General features: G+C 36.8%; 1 protein-coding gene across 2 annotated transcripts in view; it reads right to left on the reverse strand.

Moving 5' to 3' along the window:
• LOC121525148 (guanine nucleotide-binding protein G(q) subunit alpha-like) overlaps positions 1 to 17,144 on the reverse strand; it is a 33,132-nt gene extending 15,988 nt beyond the window's left edge. The window contains exons 1-3 of one of the 2 annotated variants that reach the window (XM_041810976.1): positions 16,833 to 17,144; positions 16,476 to 16,632; positions 7,174 to 7,358 (exon numbers count right to left, since the gene is read on the reverse strand). In XM_041810976.1, the coding sequence (XP_041666910.1) occupies positions 7,174 to 7,358; positions 16,476 to 16,611 (321 nt within the window). In that variant the 5' untranslated portion in view covers positions 16,612 to 16,632; positions 16,833 to 17,144. Of the gene's footprint in view, positions 1 to 7,173; positions 7,359 to 16,475; positions 16,795 to 16,832 lie in introns of those variants that run through there. The other variant, XM_041810975.1, reaches the window with a different exon arrangement.
• Positions 17,145 to 17,850: the final 706 nt, after the last annotated feature.

Raw genomic sequence — 17,850 nt, forward strand, 5'->3', positions numbered from 1 at the left:
TATGTTTACATGCACAACTGAGTCAAGCTATGTTTATATATCACTTAGCCCATTTAACTGGACTGCTGTCCTTGTTCCTGTATACAAGCACCAGCCAAGAATCTATTTATTTGGCAGGAGCATGTCTACCTCCCCGCTGTGCCTTTCTTTGGCTGACCTATTACATAACGCAGTAAACAATCCATGTTCTTCAAAATGTTTAACTCCTTCTGCTGACACAACATAAACTGTGTGTCCTCGTCTGTCCAAATATTGTGTGGTTCTTGCTCTAGCTCTCACCACGCCGTTAGCTGTTTTTTTGTTTCATCGTTGCAGTTTTTTGCTTTTTGACTTCTGGGTCAAAGCTCAGCGTGACATGGCTGACAAGATGGTTGCCACTAATCTACCTGGGTTAGAGTCTCCTTGCAAATCCGTTTAAAATCACCAAAATACTATGCCATCCATGTGCCATGAAAGCACTGTTGGCAATAAAGTGATTTTTTTGTTCATTTTTGGGGGACATTTAATCACTTTGGTGTTTCTGACTGTGTTTTTTTTGTAAGGGGCCTGGGAGCACATGGTGATCAGCAATAGAACTTTTTTTGGCATCAAGCTTCCTGGAGCATATCATTTTGTAAAGAATGTTGGAAAACATGGCAACAACAACTAAGAAGTTGGCAGAAGAGCTGGAAGAGATCAAAAAAACACTCAATTTCATGTCTGAAGAGATCAGCAAGGTGGTCAAGCAGCAAGCCAGTCTCATGGGTCTAGTGGAAGAGGTCCGTGAGTTGAAGGCCACAATCAAACTTAAAGACCAGAAGATTCAACTACTGGAAGAAAGGATTGATGACTTGGAGCAGTACTCTAGGGGAAATGATCTGATCATCACTGGGCTGGATACCAGACATCGCAGCTATGCCAGGGCTGCAGCCAGTGACCAGCAAGGTGAGGATGCACCACCTGAAGAACTGCTTACACTAGAGACACAAGTTGTTCAATTCTTGAGCAGTAAGAACATTGATTTGGACAGTGAGAACATCTCAGCCTGCCACAGCCTTCCACGTAAGGATAAAAATGCCAAACCAACCATTGTTGTTCATTTTACCAACACAAAGCATAAGATTAATGTACAACGACAGGCAAAAAGACTAAAGGGCACAGGGGTGTATATAAATGAACATTTGACAAAGAAAAATGCTGAAATAGCTAGACATAGCCGCATACTCAGAAAACAAAACAAAATTCAAGCAACATGGACAAGGAATGGGAAAATATTTATCAAGTTAAATGGACCACCAGAGCAGGCAAAGGTGGTTGCAGTGAGGAATCTGAGAGATCTTGAACGATACAAGTGACAATGGACACAGTTTGGTTAGCAAATGGTACACTCAATGGGGATTGGAAAATGTTTGGATGGTTTACTGGAACAAAGGAGCAAGATAAAGAGTTGGTGCCAAGTTTGCAGTATAAAAATCAGAATTCCTTGTTTTTTTGTTTTTTTTACTTTGAGTTACACCCACTGCACTATGATGGTAAGAGAGCAGTTAAATTATACAAAAACATTATACAATCCTGTGACTTTGGTGGACATTTGCTTTTTTCATGAGAGATAAAATGAATCTTTTCCTTAAGAAGATGAGTATGATGATTTCTATGAAAATGATAATGATTTAGCTGAGCCCTGTTATAATAGAATATATGAAGAGTCACACATAAGTTTTTTGAAGTCAACTGAACATAAATCATTTAGCTTTGAGAATGACATTGATCCAGATGCAAATTTTTACAAAGATTGGAACTCTGGTTCCAAATACTATATGGAAAATCAGTTTAATGAACTTAGTCTTGATGGTTTTTCAATTATACACTTTAATAGCCAAGCCTCTATGCAAATTTTGCTCAAATCAAAGAAAATGTACAATCATTGAAACATAGGTTTCAAGTCATTGCCATTAGTGAAACTTGGTTGACGAATGAAAAGGGTTCTAATTTTATGTTAGAAGGATACAATCATTTTAGTGTAAACCGCAAAAATAAAAGGGGTGGTGGAGTGGCCTTGTTTCTACAGAAAGATTTTCAGTGTAGAGTGGTTGACAGTACAGTTGTGGATGATATCATGGAGAGTCTGACAATTGAAATTCATTCCACTTATCTGAAAAGTATTTTTTTGAGTTGCATATACAGGACACCTGGCTCTTGCATCGATTCATTTGTTAACTCCATGGTTGACATTTTAGGTAAGGTATGCGATAAGAAACAACTTTTTGTTTGTGGTGATTTCAATATTGATTTAATGAAATGGAATGAACATAAAATGACAACAGAATTTTGTAATACAATGTTTAGTTTGGGTCTCTGGCCCCTAATTGACAAACCGAGTCGAATAACCAAAGACAGCGCTACACTTATTGACAATATCTTTACAAATACTCAACATCAAGCAACAAGTGGTTTGCTCATAAGTGATGTCAGTGATCATCTTCCTGTTTTTGTAGTTGTGCATAATTTAATTGCTAAATGTTCGGTTGATGAAAATAAAAGTGAACCTCCCTGCAAATTAATGAGATTGAGAACACCAGAGAGAACTGAAGCCTTAAAGATGGATCTTAGAAATTATAACTGGGATGAGGTGTATGTTGATGATCCAGACCTAGCATATGATGCATTTTTGTTTGCATTCTTAAAATTATATAATAAACATTGTCCTATCAAAATGTGTAGGGTGAAAGATCAATATAGTGGAAACCATGGATGACAAGAGGTCTGCAAAAGGCATGTAATAAGAAAAATCAACTGTACAAGAAGCTTTTACAACAGAGAACAAGTGACAGTGAAGAAAAATATAAGCGCTATAAGAACAAACTAACTACCATTATGAGGACTCAAAAAAGGAATACTACAGTAAAACAATGGAGGACAGTAAAAATAACATACAGAGAACTTGGAAGGTAATCAGTCATATCATTCAGGATAAAAGTTATACATCAGAACTTCCAGATTATTTTATAAATAAAACTAATAACAGAGTGGACGATTTACAAAATACTGCTGATGAGTTCAACAACTACTTTGTAGATGCTGGTGCTGCTTTGGCCAGACAGATTATTGCATCTGATGACAAAAACATATGTTCAATAGTTTGATAAACACTAATGCTAGTTCTATGTTTCTAAGCAGCGTACATGAAACTGATATTATTGAAATTATAAGAAAATTAAAAAATAAGAAATCAATCGACATACATTCAATTGATACAGTAATTATTAAAGATGTTATTGATTATATTGTTAGACCTTTGACTTATGTATGTAATCTGTCTTTCCAAAAAGGAATCTTTCCTAACAACATGAAGTTAGCAAAGGTGATCCCAATTTATAAAAATGGAGATAAACACTGTATGGAAAATTACAGACCGATATCACTTCTGCCACAATTTTCTAAAATTTTAGAGAAGTTGTTTCTGAAACAATTAAATCAGTTTATTCATAAAAATAAATTATTAAGTGAAAACCAGTATGGATTCAGAGAAAGCAGAACTACTGCTTTTGCAGTAATGCAAATGGTTGAAGAAATAGCAAATGCCAATGAAAACGATGAGTGTTCTATTGGCCTGTATATTGATCTGCAGAAGGCTTTTGATACCACTGATCACAGACGGTTATTAAAAAAATTAAAGATGTATGGGATACGAGGGGTTGTTCATTCTTGGCTGGAAAGTTATTTAGGTAATAGACATCAGTGTGTACAAATTAATGATACTGTATCAGCATTTAGAAAGATTACCTGTGGTGTACCACAAGGATCAGTGATTGGTCCAATACTGTTCATTCTTTATATCAATGACATCTGCAATGTGACTGATTTCTTTAGATACGTAATATTTGCAGATGATACAAACTTATTTTGCTCTGGTAAGAATTTAAAAGAACTTTTGTGTGGTGTAGAAAGGGAGCTGGGAAATCTCAAAACTTGGTTTGATGTCAATAAATTATCTTTAAATATTAAGAAAACAAAATTTATGGTTTTTGGGAATCTAAAGGAAAGTGATGGTAATATTAAACTAAAAATCTGTAATGATGACATTGAAAGAGTTTTTGAGACCAAATTCCTTGGGGTTGTGATCGACCAAAAGTTAACATGGAAACAACATATTGAATACATTAAAGGGAAAATTTCAAAGTCAGTTGCAATTCTATATAAATCTAGAAATGTATTAAATTCTAAGGCCTTGCATTTAATCTATCACTCATTAATTGTTCCCTATATATCTTATTGTGTGGAATTGTGGGGATCCACCTATAAAACGACCATAAATTCTATAATAAAACTACAAAAAAGAGCCATACGCATCATCAATAAGGCTGATTACTATGCTCATACGGATCCACTTTTTCTAAATTCTCATGTTATGAAATTTTATGATTTGTTTTATTATAAAATAATGCAAATGATGTTCAGAGCAAAGTCAAAAATGCTCCCTGACTCAGTACAGAGGTTCTTTTCAATTCAGGAGAGTCCGTATAATCTCAGAGGTGTTTGTAAATTTATTGTGCAAAAAGCTAAAAAAGGTATGAAAAGGAGATGTGCTTCCATTGTTGGAGTTAAATTCTGGAATGATGCCAGTATAAATGTAAAAACATGTAATTCTCTTTTGGTTTTCAAGAAAATGGTTTGTAAAGCTATCTTTGAAGCGTATAAGTGTGACTGATTATCTGTTGTTGTTTCTTTGCATTGCTGGAAGTTAGTAGCTTAAAAAGTTAAAAATGTAGGATAGGCTTTTATAAGCAGTATGCTTCTGCCTATGCCTTTTCATTCATTATTCAACACATGACTATTGATTTTGTTTGAAATGTCTATACTGTGCAAAATGTTTGGTGTTGTGTTATGATTGAATAAACTAAACTAACTAACTAACTAACTGTGGAAAACGCTCTGAACGCCTTGGCCAGAATGGGCTGATTGTGGTATATACATGAAAAGTAAACAGAGCTCCAAACTCCTTATCTACAGCGCCTATAAGAATTATTTGTTATATATCAATCATGGTCAATGTAAATTGGCTTTCTTGACAAAACATAAAAAAAAAATCCTCTAAAATGTTTAAGTGAAAACAGATTCCTACAAAGCAGGCTTAATTTTGGCAGCTATTTTTGATTTTAGTCTTAGTTTTAGTCTTTAAATGAAATGCATTTTAGTTTTAGTCACATTTTAGTTATTTCTACCCTTTATAGTTTTAGCCTGGTTTTAGTCGATGAAAACTAAGAAACATTTTAGTCTAGTTTTAGTCCAAAAAAAGTCCTCATATTTTAGTCTTTACTTTTAGTCCAAGCATTTATTTTCTTGCCTAAATCTGGTACCAAACCATGGTAGTGTGTACTATACACCCCCCCTGGGGTCCCTGCTTTCTACAGCTGAGAGGCAGAATAGCTGCAGATGCATTGTTTTTTGACAGATTTACCCACACTGGAGAAATATCATGGATTTTGACTGCCTGACAAACACTAAAATATATTTTTGTAAAGTTTTAGTCATCTTGACGAAAACCAAACTTACTTTTAGTTGGTTTTAGTCACCACAGATCTGTTTTTGTCTCGTCTTTCTCATGGAAAAAAGGCTGTTGACGAACATTTTCAGTCACAGAATTAGTCGATGAAATTTATACTGCTACAAAGTAATGTCAATTAAATATTCACCTCCCTCAAGTCAGTATTTAGTAGAAGCTGCAAGGTCACCTGCTGAGAAGCATCCCCACAGTATGATGCTGCCACCCCTGTGCTTCACAGTGGGGATGGTGTGTTTGGTGTCCGCCAAACATAGCATCTTGTCTGATGGCCAAAAAAGCACCATTTTGGTCTCATCAGACCAAAGTACTTTCTTCCACATGCCTTTTGGCGAACTCTAGTCAAGTGGCCAAAAGTGGTTTTCTCTTTGCCCTTCTTACTTTAAGCTTTCACTTCCATTTCTCATAACCACTCTTCCAAATATTTTTGTATCCATCCCCTGACTTTTACTTTTCAATTACCTTTTGTCTGAGTTGCCTGGGGTGTTCTTTTGTCTTCGTGGTGTAATGGTAGCCAGGAGTACTGATTTACCTGACTTAACCTTCCAGATACAGGTATTTTTGCACTATAATCCCTTGAGACACATTCACATTACACAGGTGATCTCCATTTCCCTAATTGTGAGACTACTAGCACCAATTGGCCAGACCTCTGTTGAATAGGATGATCAATTTAAAGGGGGTGAATATCTATGCAGTCACTTATTTTACCCTACATAGTTTTATTTAATTGACATTACTTTGTCGAAATCAAATTTCACTTTGAAATCAAAGAGGGTTTTTTTGTATTTTTTGTTGTGTTAAAAAAAGCTAAATTATATTGATCATGATTTATTTATAAAATCAATAAACGAGTAAAACATCTGAAGCTTTTAATTTTCACTGTAGGTGTGCTAGTCAGACTTTGAGAAATACTGATGATTTTGGTCAGACTGGTATGTTTTTATTTATTTTAAAAGTCAAATTCCAGTCAGATAGACAGAATAAATCATTTTTTTCAACATCATGTAAACAAACTGACTGAGTCGTTACATTACACTTTGGTTTTGACTCGTCTAACTAAAAGAAGCTTCTGAACTTCCATGCAAAGTGACACGGAAGAGAAAATGTAACTCGTGCTGATTCAGACTTGGTTAATGGTGCCAGTGGTCCATGACGGCCACAAGGACAACCCCCACGCCTCCTGCAACATTACAGGAAGTGAACTTTTCTCCTCTTTCCCTGGAACATGACAAATTTGGTATACAGCAGTAGAATGAATTTATGTTAGCCAGTAAATTAGAGTGGCTCGTTAGCTTTTAACACTGGTATGACAAAGACAAGTCCCCGTATGATTTATGGGGAATTCTCCGTCTTAATCTTGGCTCAGGAGTACCTGTCTCAACATGCCTGCAGTGTAACATCACACGTCCTTTCCGTAAATAGACAAAGCTCTGTGACAGCACGATTGCAAAACTAAACATCGTTGCAGATTACCAGAACACACACCACAGGCCCTGTCCCTGTCTGAGGCTCATGTTTCTGTGTGCGGTAAAACTATTTCTCAATGCATGTGTGTGTGTGTGTGTGTGTGTGTGTGTGTGTGTGTGTGAGGAAGTAAGGGAGAAGGACAAAGAAGCCGTAGTCAGGTCTACCTTGTTGTTTTCGTACTTGTAGGGGATCTGTAACGTGTTCATGGCCTGGATCATGGCCTGCATGGAGGTGAAGATGTTCTGGTAGACCAGTCTGGTGAATCCTCTCTTGTCCTCGTCTGAGTACCCGCGGCCGTGAATGATCCTCATCTGCTTTATGAAAGTGCTCTTTCCACTTTCTCCAGTTCCTGAAAACAAACAGACACAGTTTACCACCCTGCACGTGCACGCTTATATAGAAATAGACTCGGACTTTTCTTTATTCCGCTTTAAGACTACAAAGTAGGGGTGTCCAAGCTATGGCTCGGGGGCCAAATGCGGCCTGCAGTCTATTTTTGATTGGCTTGCAGCAAGTTAAAAAAATTAAATGAAATATGACCCACATTTTGACATGAAGCGTGTGCTTAACTGTATTGTACTTCTTAGATTCAGCACAAGGCAGTGCTACCATGCTAATTCTGTTAATTTACGATTTATTGATGTGTTTTTGTGACTAAATGAAGACAACACTATAAATGGAAAACCCAATAGCAACTAAAATAACAACAACATTTTGATTTATAATGCCCTGATGGATTACGGAGGCTAACAGCAGTATCAACAGTGTTTTAGGGGTGGAGCCAGTACTGGCAAGTTGCTGACCAGGGCCCCCTAAAATCTGATTGGCCTCCCTAAAATCCTTTAAACGATTGGCTATTGGCCTTGTCCACCATCAACTACCCATTTAAGCATACCCAAAGCACATCTAAACCATCATAAAAATGGTTTTGCTAACTTTTCTATCCTCAAGGTGAAGCATAAGAAAGTGGCTCCACCAAACTTCTGTATATATTTTCATATGCAGTCCTCAGTGTAAAAGGGGACACCCCTGCTACAAAGTATGAGACCATCTCTCATAAATGAACACTTAACTAATATGTCAAACAGATGTTATTTACAACCACAATTCCAAAAAAGTTGGGGCACTGTGTAAAATGTCAATAAAGACAGAATGCAATGACTGTCAAATCTCATAAACCCTTATTTTATTCACAATAGAACATAAACAACATATCAGATGTTAAGCTGAGATAGTTTACCATTGCATGAAAAATATTAGCAGCAACACATCTCAAAAAAGTAGTACCATTTACCGTTGTGTAGCATCCCCTCTTCTTTTAACAACAGTCGGGGAAGTGAGGGGACCAGTTGCTGGAGTTTTTTCCCATTCTTGTCTGACATGATTCTAGCAGCTCAACAGACCTGGGTCTTATTTACTGGATTTTTCTTTTAATGAAGCACCAAATGTTTTCTGTTAGCGAGAGGTCTGGACTGCAGGCAGGTCAGTTCAGTTTTGCTATCCAGACCTTATCTGGATGAGAGCATATTTTGCTCTAAAAGCCCTCTCTACTTTTCAGCATTGATAGTTCCTTTCCAGATGTTAGAGCTGCCCAAGCCATAGGCACTAATGCAACCCTGTACCATCAGAGATGCAGGCTTTAGAACGGAGCGCTGATAACAAGCTGGATGCTCCCTCTCCTCGATGGTCTGCAGGATGCCGCTTTGGATTAAATTTGGATTAATGTGACCACAGAACAGTTTTCCATGTCACCTCAGTCCATTTTAAAAGAGTTTTGGCCCAGAGAAGAGAGTGGCTTTTCTGAATCCTGTTCACATATGGCTTCTTCTTTGCATGGTCCAGCTTTAATGTAAATTTGTAAACGGTGCGGTGCTCACAAACAATGATTTCTGGAAGTGTTCCTGAGCCTGGTACAGAATCATGCCTGTTTTTAATGAAGATCAAAAGCATTTAACATTGACCTTCAGCCCCTGTGCACAGAGATTTCTGCAGATTCTCTCAGTCTTGGTGACATTATGGACTACAGATGGTGGGAGATTCAAAGCCTTCGCAATTTTATGTTGAGGAATAATTTTTCTGAAATTGTGCCACTACTTTTAGACACAAGTTTTCAAAGATTGCAGAACCTCCGCCTGTTTTTACTTCTGAGAGACTCTGCCTCTCTAAAATGCTCCTTTAATATCCAATCATGTTACTGACCTGTTGCCAATTAACCTAATTAGAAGCAAAATGCTCCTCTAGCTAGTACCACTTACTTTTCCAGCCTTTTGTTGCCCTGTCCCTATTTTTTTTAGATGTGTTGCTGCCATCAAAATCCGAATTTGCTTTTTTTAAAATGAAATTGTAAAATCTCTCAGTTTCAGCATCTGATATGCTGTTTATTTTCTATTGTGAGTAAATATGGGTTTATGAGATTTGCAAATCACTGTATTCTGTTTTTGTTTACATTTAACACAGCATCCCATATTTTTTGGAACTGGGATTGTACAAGTCTGTTCTCTAAATGCAGGAAAATGTATTTAGGAAACATTTAATGCCTCGATCAACATATTTTTATTTACATTTTCCCTGGCCTGCCGCCATCGTGGCCCAGCCTTGATGAGCGAAGACGACAGACAGATGTACGGATGATTCATGACAAAATAACACCATCACAACCACTGTCCTGCTGAGCATCAGCATTTTAACACCGTCATGGTTAGCATTCTGTTAGCATTCAGCGCTAGGCTTACAGCCACACAGAGCCACTAGCCTGGGTGTAGACTCTGCACAAAAGACAAGAATAAAGCACCACTGGCTCAGAGCTCAAGTAAAATCATGCCTTTGCCCTGCAGGTTATACTCGTTAGTAATCATGGTCGATTTTGATCTCTTCCTTCCATGTTATGTGAGATACACAAAAGCACCTGCTTCATCCTTAAACTCTGCCTCATGGTCGATTATATAAAAGTGTCATCTGTAGAGTCTGTGCTGAACCCTCACGCTTCACTCTTACACAATCTTGGAATTACTTTTATTGCTCTTGTCTGGGTTTTATCCTCTCTTGGGTCTTCTGTTTATTCTTTGAGACAAGTTTAACAAACAGTACCTCTCACCAGCGACTGCCTGTTCCTTTAAAGACCTGAGCCACAAGGAGCCGCAGCGTTTCCCCACGTAGCTGAGGAGGCTGAAGTAGCGGCTTTCACCGGCAACAATTAAGAGAGCTTCACAGAAGTGAGGAGAGTACCGCAGAACCAAAGGAAGGGGTTTTTGTCCTAGAGCAGGGGTGTCAAACTCAAGGCCCTGGGGCCGAATCTAGCCCCCGGTACAGTTAAACTCGGCCCGCAGGATCATATCGTATATTTATTATAGCCTGCACACCAGTATGATGTCTGCGGATTTCCTCCAGTATAAAAATGTAAACTTAACATTGACAATTTAAAATATCCTTGTCAAATCATGAAAATGTGAAAAACTAAAGAGTAAAAATAAGATAAGTGAAGAATGTGGGAAAGAAATTTATTTTTATTTCATATCTTTAATGTTGCATCCCACAATTATGACTTAAACTTATGATTTTGACATTTTACTTAATATTTTGACCATTTAAAGTCATGATTTAGAATTTTATTTCACCGTTTGATCATTTCAACTCCAGAAGTTGACTTTAAATCCCAAATTTTGACAGTTAAAAATTTCATCTCATGTTTGACCTTTTAAAATCATGATTTTGTGTTCTATGTGAAATTTTGACCTTAAGAATACATGATTTTAACTTTTTAACTCATATTTTCACCTTTTAAACTCAGTTCAACTTTCTGGCTCACATTTTGACCATTTCACCTCCAAACTTGGACTTTTAATTCAGTATTTTGACATTTAATTCACACAATTAAAAATTTAAACTTATATTTTGACCCTTTAAACTCAGGGTTTTAATTTCATTTCATATTTTGTCCTATTAAAATCAAGGTTTAGATTTTTATCTCACATTTTTAGCCTTTAAAACTCGTGATTTTTTTTTTATTTCATTTCACATTTTAACCTCTTAGACTCAATTCATGATTATGAATTTAATCTCATGTTTTGAGCATTTCACCTTTAAACTGTGATTTTAATCCCTTATTTCAACCATAAAGACTCAAAATTAAAAATTTTAACTCATATTTTGACTTTTTAAACTCATGATTTTAACTTTCTATCTCATATTTTTTGCCTTTTAAACTAATGATTTCAAACTTTATCTCATGGTTCAACCTTTAAAATTCATAATTATGAATTTTATCTCACATTTTGACTATTTCCCTTTAATCAGTGTTTTTTAATCCCATGTTGCAACCATTAAGAATCACAATTAAAAAATTAAAAAATTTAACTCATATTTTGATTTTTTAAACTCATGATTTTGAATTTTATCTCATATTTTGACCTTAAGCATACATGATTTTTACTTTTATCTCATATTTTCAGCTTTTAAAATCATGATTTTGAAATTGATCTCATATTTTTAGTCTTTAAAACTCATGATTTTTATTTTGATTTCTTATTGCTCTATAAAACTCATGATTTTAAATTTTATCTCATAGTTTGACCTTTAAAAATCAGTTTTGAATTTCATTTCCTGTTTTGACCTTTAAAAGTCACAGTTAAGACTTTCTTTTTCATATATTTTCCTTTAAAAAAACAATATTTTGAGTTTTAATTTAATGAAATAAACATGGATTGACAGTTTGTAGTTAAATGATGACCGTTAAGCTCCAAAGTTAGACCTAAATTCAGAATCTGGTCCCCGCTGCGATTGAGTTTGATACCCTGCCCCATAGAAAACACTATGATCCAGAGATCAATGCTATTGGACTGACGTGTTTTGGCTTGTGGCTTTATCAGAATTATGCCGATTGATTTTTTAAAACTTGACTGTATTATCCTGACTGATAACATAATATACTTCCCAGTGGAATATTTGAGACTTCTCCAGTGCATGAGGTTAGTTTTTGGAGAACACTGAAGCTACACTTCTGACTTTTGCACCTTGGAGGGCGGTTACACGTTCAGCTTGAGTCAATCATTTTTCAGAGTCCACTAACCACAACTAGCATGGCTGCTACACCTTAAACTGAGTCACAGCACTGCTGAAGCTTCCTTTATCACAAATAACCCCTCCCAAAATGACACGGGAAATTACACAGCTTACAGTGTGTTTGAAAAATATGATGCAACATTACAGAGGATGCAATTGAAAACTAAAATAAGTACGCCTTAATTCAGCTGGCATTGATGGGACAATACAACCTGCACATTAGTAAAACAGTAATATTAACCTAATTAATGACTCTTAAAATGAAAATTCCCTAATGCCTTTACTTTAACATTTACAGTGATATCTGATAATGCACAGTGAAGAAGGCCTTTTCACATTAAAGTAAATGATCAAAATCATTCTTACACCACTGGCCATGCTAATGATATTTCCCGTCCCACTGTGGTAGTATGAATTTAGCTTTTTTGTGGTGAGATGTACCATGACCACAGCCCGCTGCTTCCTCCTTTAAGTGAACATTTACTGTTCATATTCAACCACAAACGCTTCATTACACACTTAAGTACATTCACAGCCAATTGAGTCAAGAATTTGTTGGTGTTTTTATTTATAGTGAGGAGCTCTGATTCATTTTTAATGTACTTGGTGGAATATTAAGCATTGCAATGTTTTAATAGTGTAAAACAGGCATTATCACAGTATGATAGCATTTAGTTACAAGTTAAAGCCCATGAGAGTTTATTTAAAGCTCCGGTGTGGAGTTTTTTATTTATTTATTTTTAACACATTCCTCGAGCTAACTGGTGCTAGTCGTCTCTAAATTAGGGAAATGTGGATCACCTGAGTGCAGTGAATGGATCTCATGTGAATGTAGTATAAAGAGTCGAGTCGAGAAGGTCCAGTCACTGGTTAATCAGTATTCCTGGCTACCATTGCACCATGAAGACAAAAGAACAGAACAGAATAAGTCTGAGGATAGATACAAAAACTGTCCAAGGCTCAGAACATCCCCAAAAGTTTGGTTAAATTCATCATCAAGAAAAAAGGTATATGACCCCAGTGTGAATCTGCCTAGATTTACAAACTGAGTGAGCATGCAGGAAGGAGACTAGTGAGAGAGGACACCAAGACACCTATGACTACTCTGAAGGAGTTCCAAGCTTCAGCAGCTGAGATGGGAGAGACTCTGCAGACAACTGTTGGCCAGGTTCTTCACCATTTAGAGCTTTATGGGAGAGTGGCAAAGAGAAAGACACTGTTGAGGAAAACAGATTCAATCTGGACTAGAGTTCCCCAAAAGGCATGTGGGAGACTCCATGGTCAAGTGGAGGAAAGTTCTTTGGTCTGATGAGACCAAAATGGAGCTTTTTGACCATCAGACAAGACGCCAAACACACCATCCCCACCATGAAGCACAGTGGTGGCAGCATCATGCTGTGGAGATGCCTCTTGGCAGCCGACCCTGGAGGACAATCTCATTCAGTCTGCAAGAGAACTGTGGCTTCTGAGAAGATTAGTTTCCAGCAAGCTACACAGAAATGGTTTAAATACGACAAGGTGAACGCTCTGGAGTGGCCGAGTCAAAGCCCAGACCTCAATCCAAGAGAGAATCTGTGGCTGGAATTGAAAAGGGCAGTTCATGCCCGATTTTATTGAACTTAAACTACTTTATAGAAATCTGTTTTCACAATGATATTTAAGTTTATTTTTTGTGAAAAAAGCCAAATTGCAGTGACCATCATTGGTTTATAAAAACAATAACAGGATTAAACATCCAAGGGGATGAAAACTCTGTGTTTGATAGTCAGGGCCAGTCTTGTGTCAATATCTCAAGATTATTTTTAGGGATTTTCTTCAGACCTTGCCCTCCCTTTGGGCACTGTATACCATGCGAAGATCTACACCCACCAGGTTTTAGTTCTAGTTTACGTCATTTTTTATTATTGCTTTATAGATTTATCTATAAATTAACATTTCTTATGAACTCACACTGATGACTAGAACTAACTGATTTCTGAAAATAATCTAGTTGTGTTTTCTCCCCCAATATTGCAATGTCAATTTGATATGCAATTATTCTTTAACTGTCCTTTTTTCCTAAACAAGGGCTGAAAAGTTCTTAAAAGTGACTAATTCTGATGATTTTGATTTGTATTACAAATTGGATATGAACTGTTGCATTGAAGGGTTTTTGTCATTCTAATATTTAATAAAAAAAAAGTACAAAAATGAATAAGGTAGGAGTTTTTGTAGACTGCTCTAAAAAAAGCACCTGAGTGACTGCATATGCCATGCATAACATCTCTGCTGTAAAAAAAAACGTTTAAAACTGGTATTTTGACACAAATTTCAGTTCAAAGAAATATTGCACCTGTTTTTTAATTGCCCAGCCCTACTGATGATTAAATTGTCCAATCTAAATCTGAAATAATACAAAGATTGGAAATAGTAACTAACTTAAACAAATGTGAAGCAACTCAAACTTTATAAGGTATGATGTAATGTATGACATTAAACTGCTAATTAGAAATGAGGCATTTAAAATGATTTAAACCCCTGCAGTTATTCTGATAAATCCTGGGTACCACAACTTTAAATACTTGACAGACTTTTGTCATATACTGGTATGTTGATTTAACATCCACTAGCTTTATGTTTGCTATCTTTTTAAGGCTTTGTAATGCCAATCTTTATGTGGTAAGTATTTATAGTATGTTGCATCAGTGCCTCTTACTGCATTCTTTGTTAGACCTCAGCTGTTTGTAACCACTAACATATCATCACATGCTTTGATCTCTTCTTTGTAAGGACTTTACCATAAGCTTTCTGATAAGTTGCTGTTGTTAAGGTAAACACAATAAGATATTTAGAGGAAGTACTGAGTGTGTAGTACATGGCCTTTATTTAAAACCAGCATTAGAGGAATTTATTCATAGCTACATATTCAAAATACTTTATTATCCTTCAGTTATTATCAGAACAACACTTTCTATTTACTATTTTACAACACTGATTTACAGCTGTGGTAACTTTAGAGCTTTACATTATGCTAATAGGTTATCTAATGAGGAGGGTAAGCCACAGAAGGTTGCTGCTGAAAGGCCAGGCTGTTCTCAGAGCGTAAAAGTGACCTGAATCTGATTTTTTTCTGACAGTGTGAACAGTGCAAGTCACATTGAATCTGACCTTTAATAATCAGATTCAGGCCGCTTTCATTTGTGGTTCTAAAACAGATACGTATCTGATCTTTGGGAAGTTCACTGCAGTGTGAGACGGCAAACAAAAAAATCAGATCCTAGAAAAAGATCAGAACTGAACATTGAGGCCTGCAGTGTGAACGTAGCCTTTGAGGAAGACCACAGATTCTTAAAAGGAACTTGCCATGAGTTGAAAATGTAATAAAAGATCATTAAAAAGGTCCAGATGACTTCTAACCTGTCCACTTTACTGTCTGACATCAAGGAGCAGTGGTGGACTTATTTTACATCACTGTGGCTGCAGGGGAATGCTGACGAGGCCTTAACCGAAATGTGTTGAAAGGGACAATTAAAAATACTAGCACACTAATTGTTCACCTTAATTAATCAAAATTAACTTGATTATTCTTGACCAAGGTTATCATAGTTAGCTAAAACTAACTAAATAACTAAAACTAAAATGTAAAAGTCATTTTAGTTATCTGAGAATAAATAAAAACTAAGCTTTACAAATAAAACTCTGTGGTTTAGGACAAAACACCTGCTAAACTAAAGTGACGTATTTTAATGTCCAAATTGCTCTAATAATCAAGTTTCACATCTCATATTCAATGCAAAGTCCCATTTAGATAGAATGGACCAGAAGTTTCACCCATATTTCATGCATAGAATCATGGGGACTAGGAATAAGGTGGATATATTTTTAAAAAAAATATGCAACATTTGTTGCTTGGATAGCCAGTTAAGGGGTTGTGGGGGGCTGTATAATATTCTTTCTGGGGCCCCAAATTCCCTAGCTACGCCCCTGGTTATTATTATGCTTTTTGTTTTTTAATGATATGTCTATATGTTTCTATAAAGAGGCTTACTTTTATCATAAATAAGTTTTATTATATAACATTTTGTAAGTTACTCCTATAATTTTAGGACGATGTATTTATCGGCGTGCACACAGTCATAAAATAAAAGGAAATGAAATACGCTTATCATAAAAGTTTATATTATTGTCAGAATTTCAAAATATTCAAAAGATTTTGAGTATTAATGTGGTACCGTTTAAGGACAAAGTAGGCCTGCTTTGCAAAAAGAAAGAAAGAAAGAGTACTTCAACAATAGGAGGCTTCTTCGTTTACATAATGTAACCCACCTGTCTCTTTACACCATAAACGTCGACTAAAATGAGGAGTCAGAAGACAAAACACAAGAAAACTGGAGTTAATAGAAAAGAAAAGTGCTTTTCCGGCTCTTACCGAGCAGTAGGAGCTTGTATTCCCGTCGGGAGTCCCTCTTGTCCCGGCGGAGCTGCCTCTCAATCTCATCGTTGATCCGTCGAGCCTCTTTGGCCTCCGGGCTGAGGCAGCAAGCCCCCACGGAGCTCAGCGTCATTCCTCCCGGATAACACTTCCCCTTCAGAGGCAAACACATACTCATAATGTTGATTATACAGGAAGGAAAGAGGAGCCCTGAGTATCCTTAAGTCAATATATTTGGATTAACCCCTCCAGAATCCCCTCTGCGTACGCCAACACAGCACTCTCTGAATACAAGGTTTAGCTCATGTGAATATAGAGAAGTAAAGTCCCGAATCTCTCGGCTGTTTGTATTACCTTGTTCCTCTCTTGTGAAGAGGAAATTAAGTTTGTGAAACAACTTTAAAGGACTGAAGCAGCGAGTTTGTATCCCTGACAGCACAGTTCCGGGCGTGGTGGCCTGAATATGGCGGAGTTTCACTTCATAGCGCTACAGAATTAAACAAAAATGCGCTAAAGTCTTTGACGCGCGCAGGGAAAACTGTCCTCACGCGCTTCTTTCTGCCTCGGCTGTGGGAAAAGCTCGGAGTTGTGTTGCTCTGCGTCCTGGTGCAGTCTCCCTCTATGTATCCTGGGTGAAAGCGGCAGTGAACCATGTGACAGGGGCTGTGCTCTGATGGGAAGCCGTGTGGGCTTTTACTATTACATTATGGGAGCAAATTTCCGGCGTTGGTTTGTAAACTACGGATGCATGTGACATTTGGAGCGACAGGCTGACACACTTCACCTTCCCAGGAAACCAATTACAGCCAGTACATTACCCGGATGTACACTAGCTATTACTCTGTAGAAATACAGCAGAACACACACATTGAGAACGAGGACTTTATTTATTCATCACCTGCTTTTACTACAGATATCAGACACTGAGATACAGAGAGAAACAGAAAAGCACTCAAAATCCACGCGCCTCATATCAAACTACATCTTCAGAAAAACAGCCCTTTATAAAGGAAAAGGTTTGAAACTGTCTCAGTTAAATCAACAAATCTGACCACAAGGTTTCATTACAGCGAGCCCATCAGAATGAAAGCAAAAAACCAAAAACAAATAGCAAAATGAATCTCTAGGACAGTGGCTGCAGACGGTTCATCTCTGACTTCCACTCTCACAGACAGTTCTGAGACCCCGGAGATCTCAGAACGGAAATACACCTTAAAACTTTCTAAATAAAACCAGATCTAACTTCCACTTAGGAAGGACACCAAAAGTTAACGGTAAAAAACTTGACCGTCCATCCCTTACTACAAAACAAAGGAAATAAAGTTTGTCCTCCATGAAAAAGTTCTCATGCCACCAGTAAGCTTAAGCTAAT

The sequence above is a fragment of the Cheilinus undulatus genome, linkage group 17, assembly GCF_018320785.1.
Source record: "Cheilinus undulatus linkage group 17, ASM1832078v1, whole genome shotgun sequence".
NCBI lineage: Eukaryota > Metazoa > Chordata > Actinopteri > Labriformes > Labridae > Cheilinus > Cheilinus undulatus.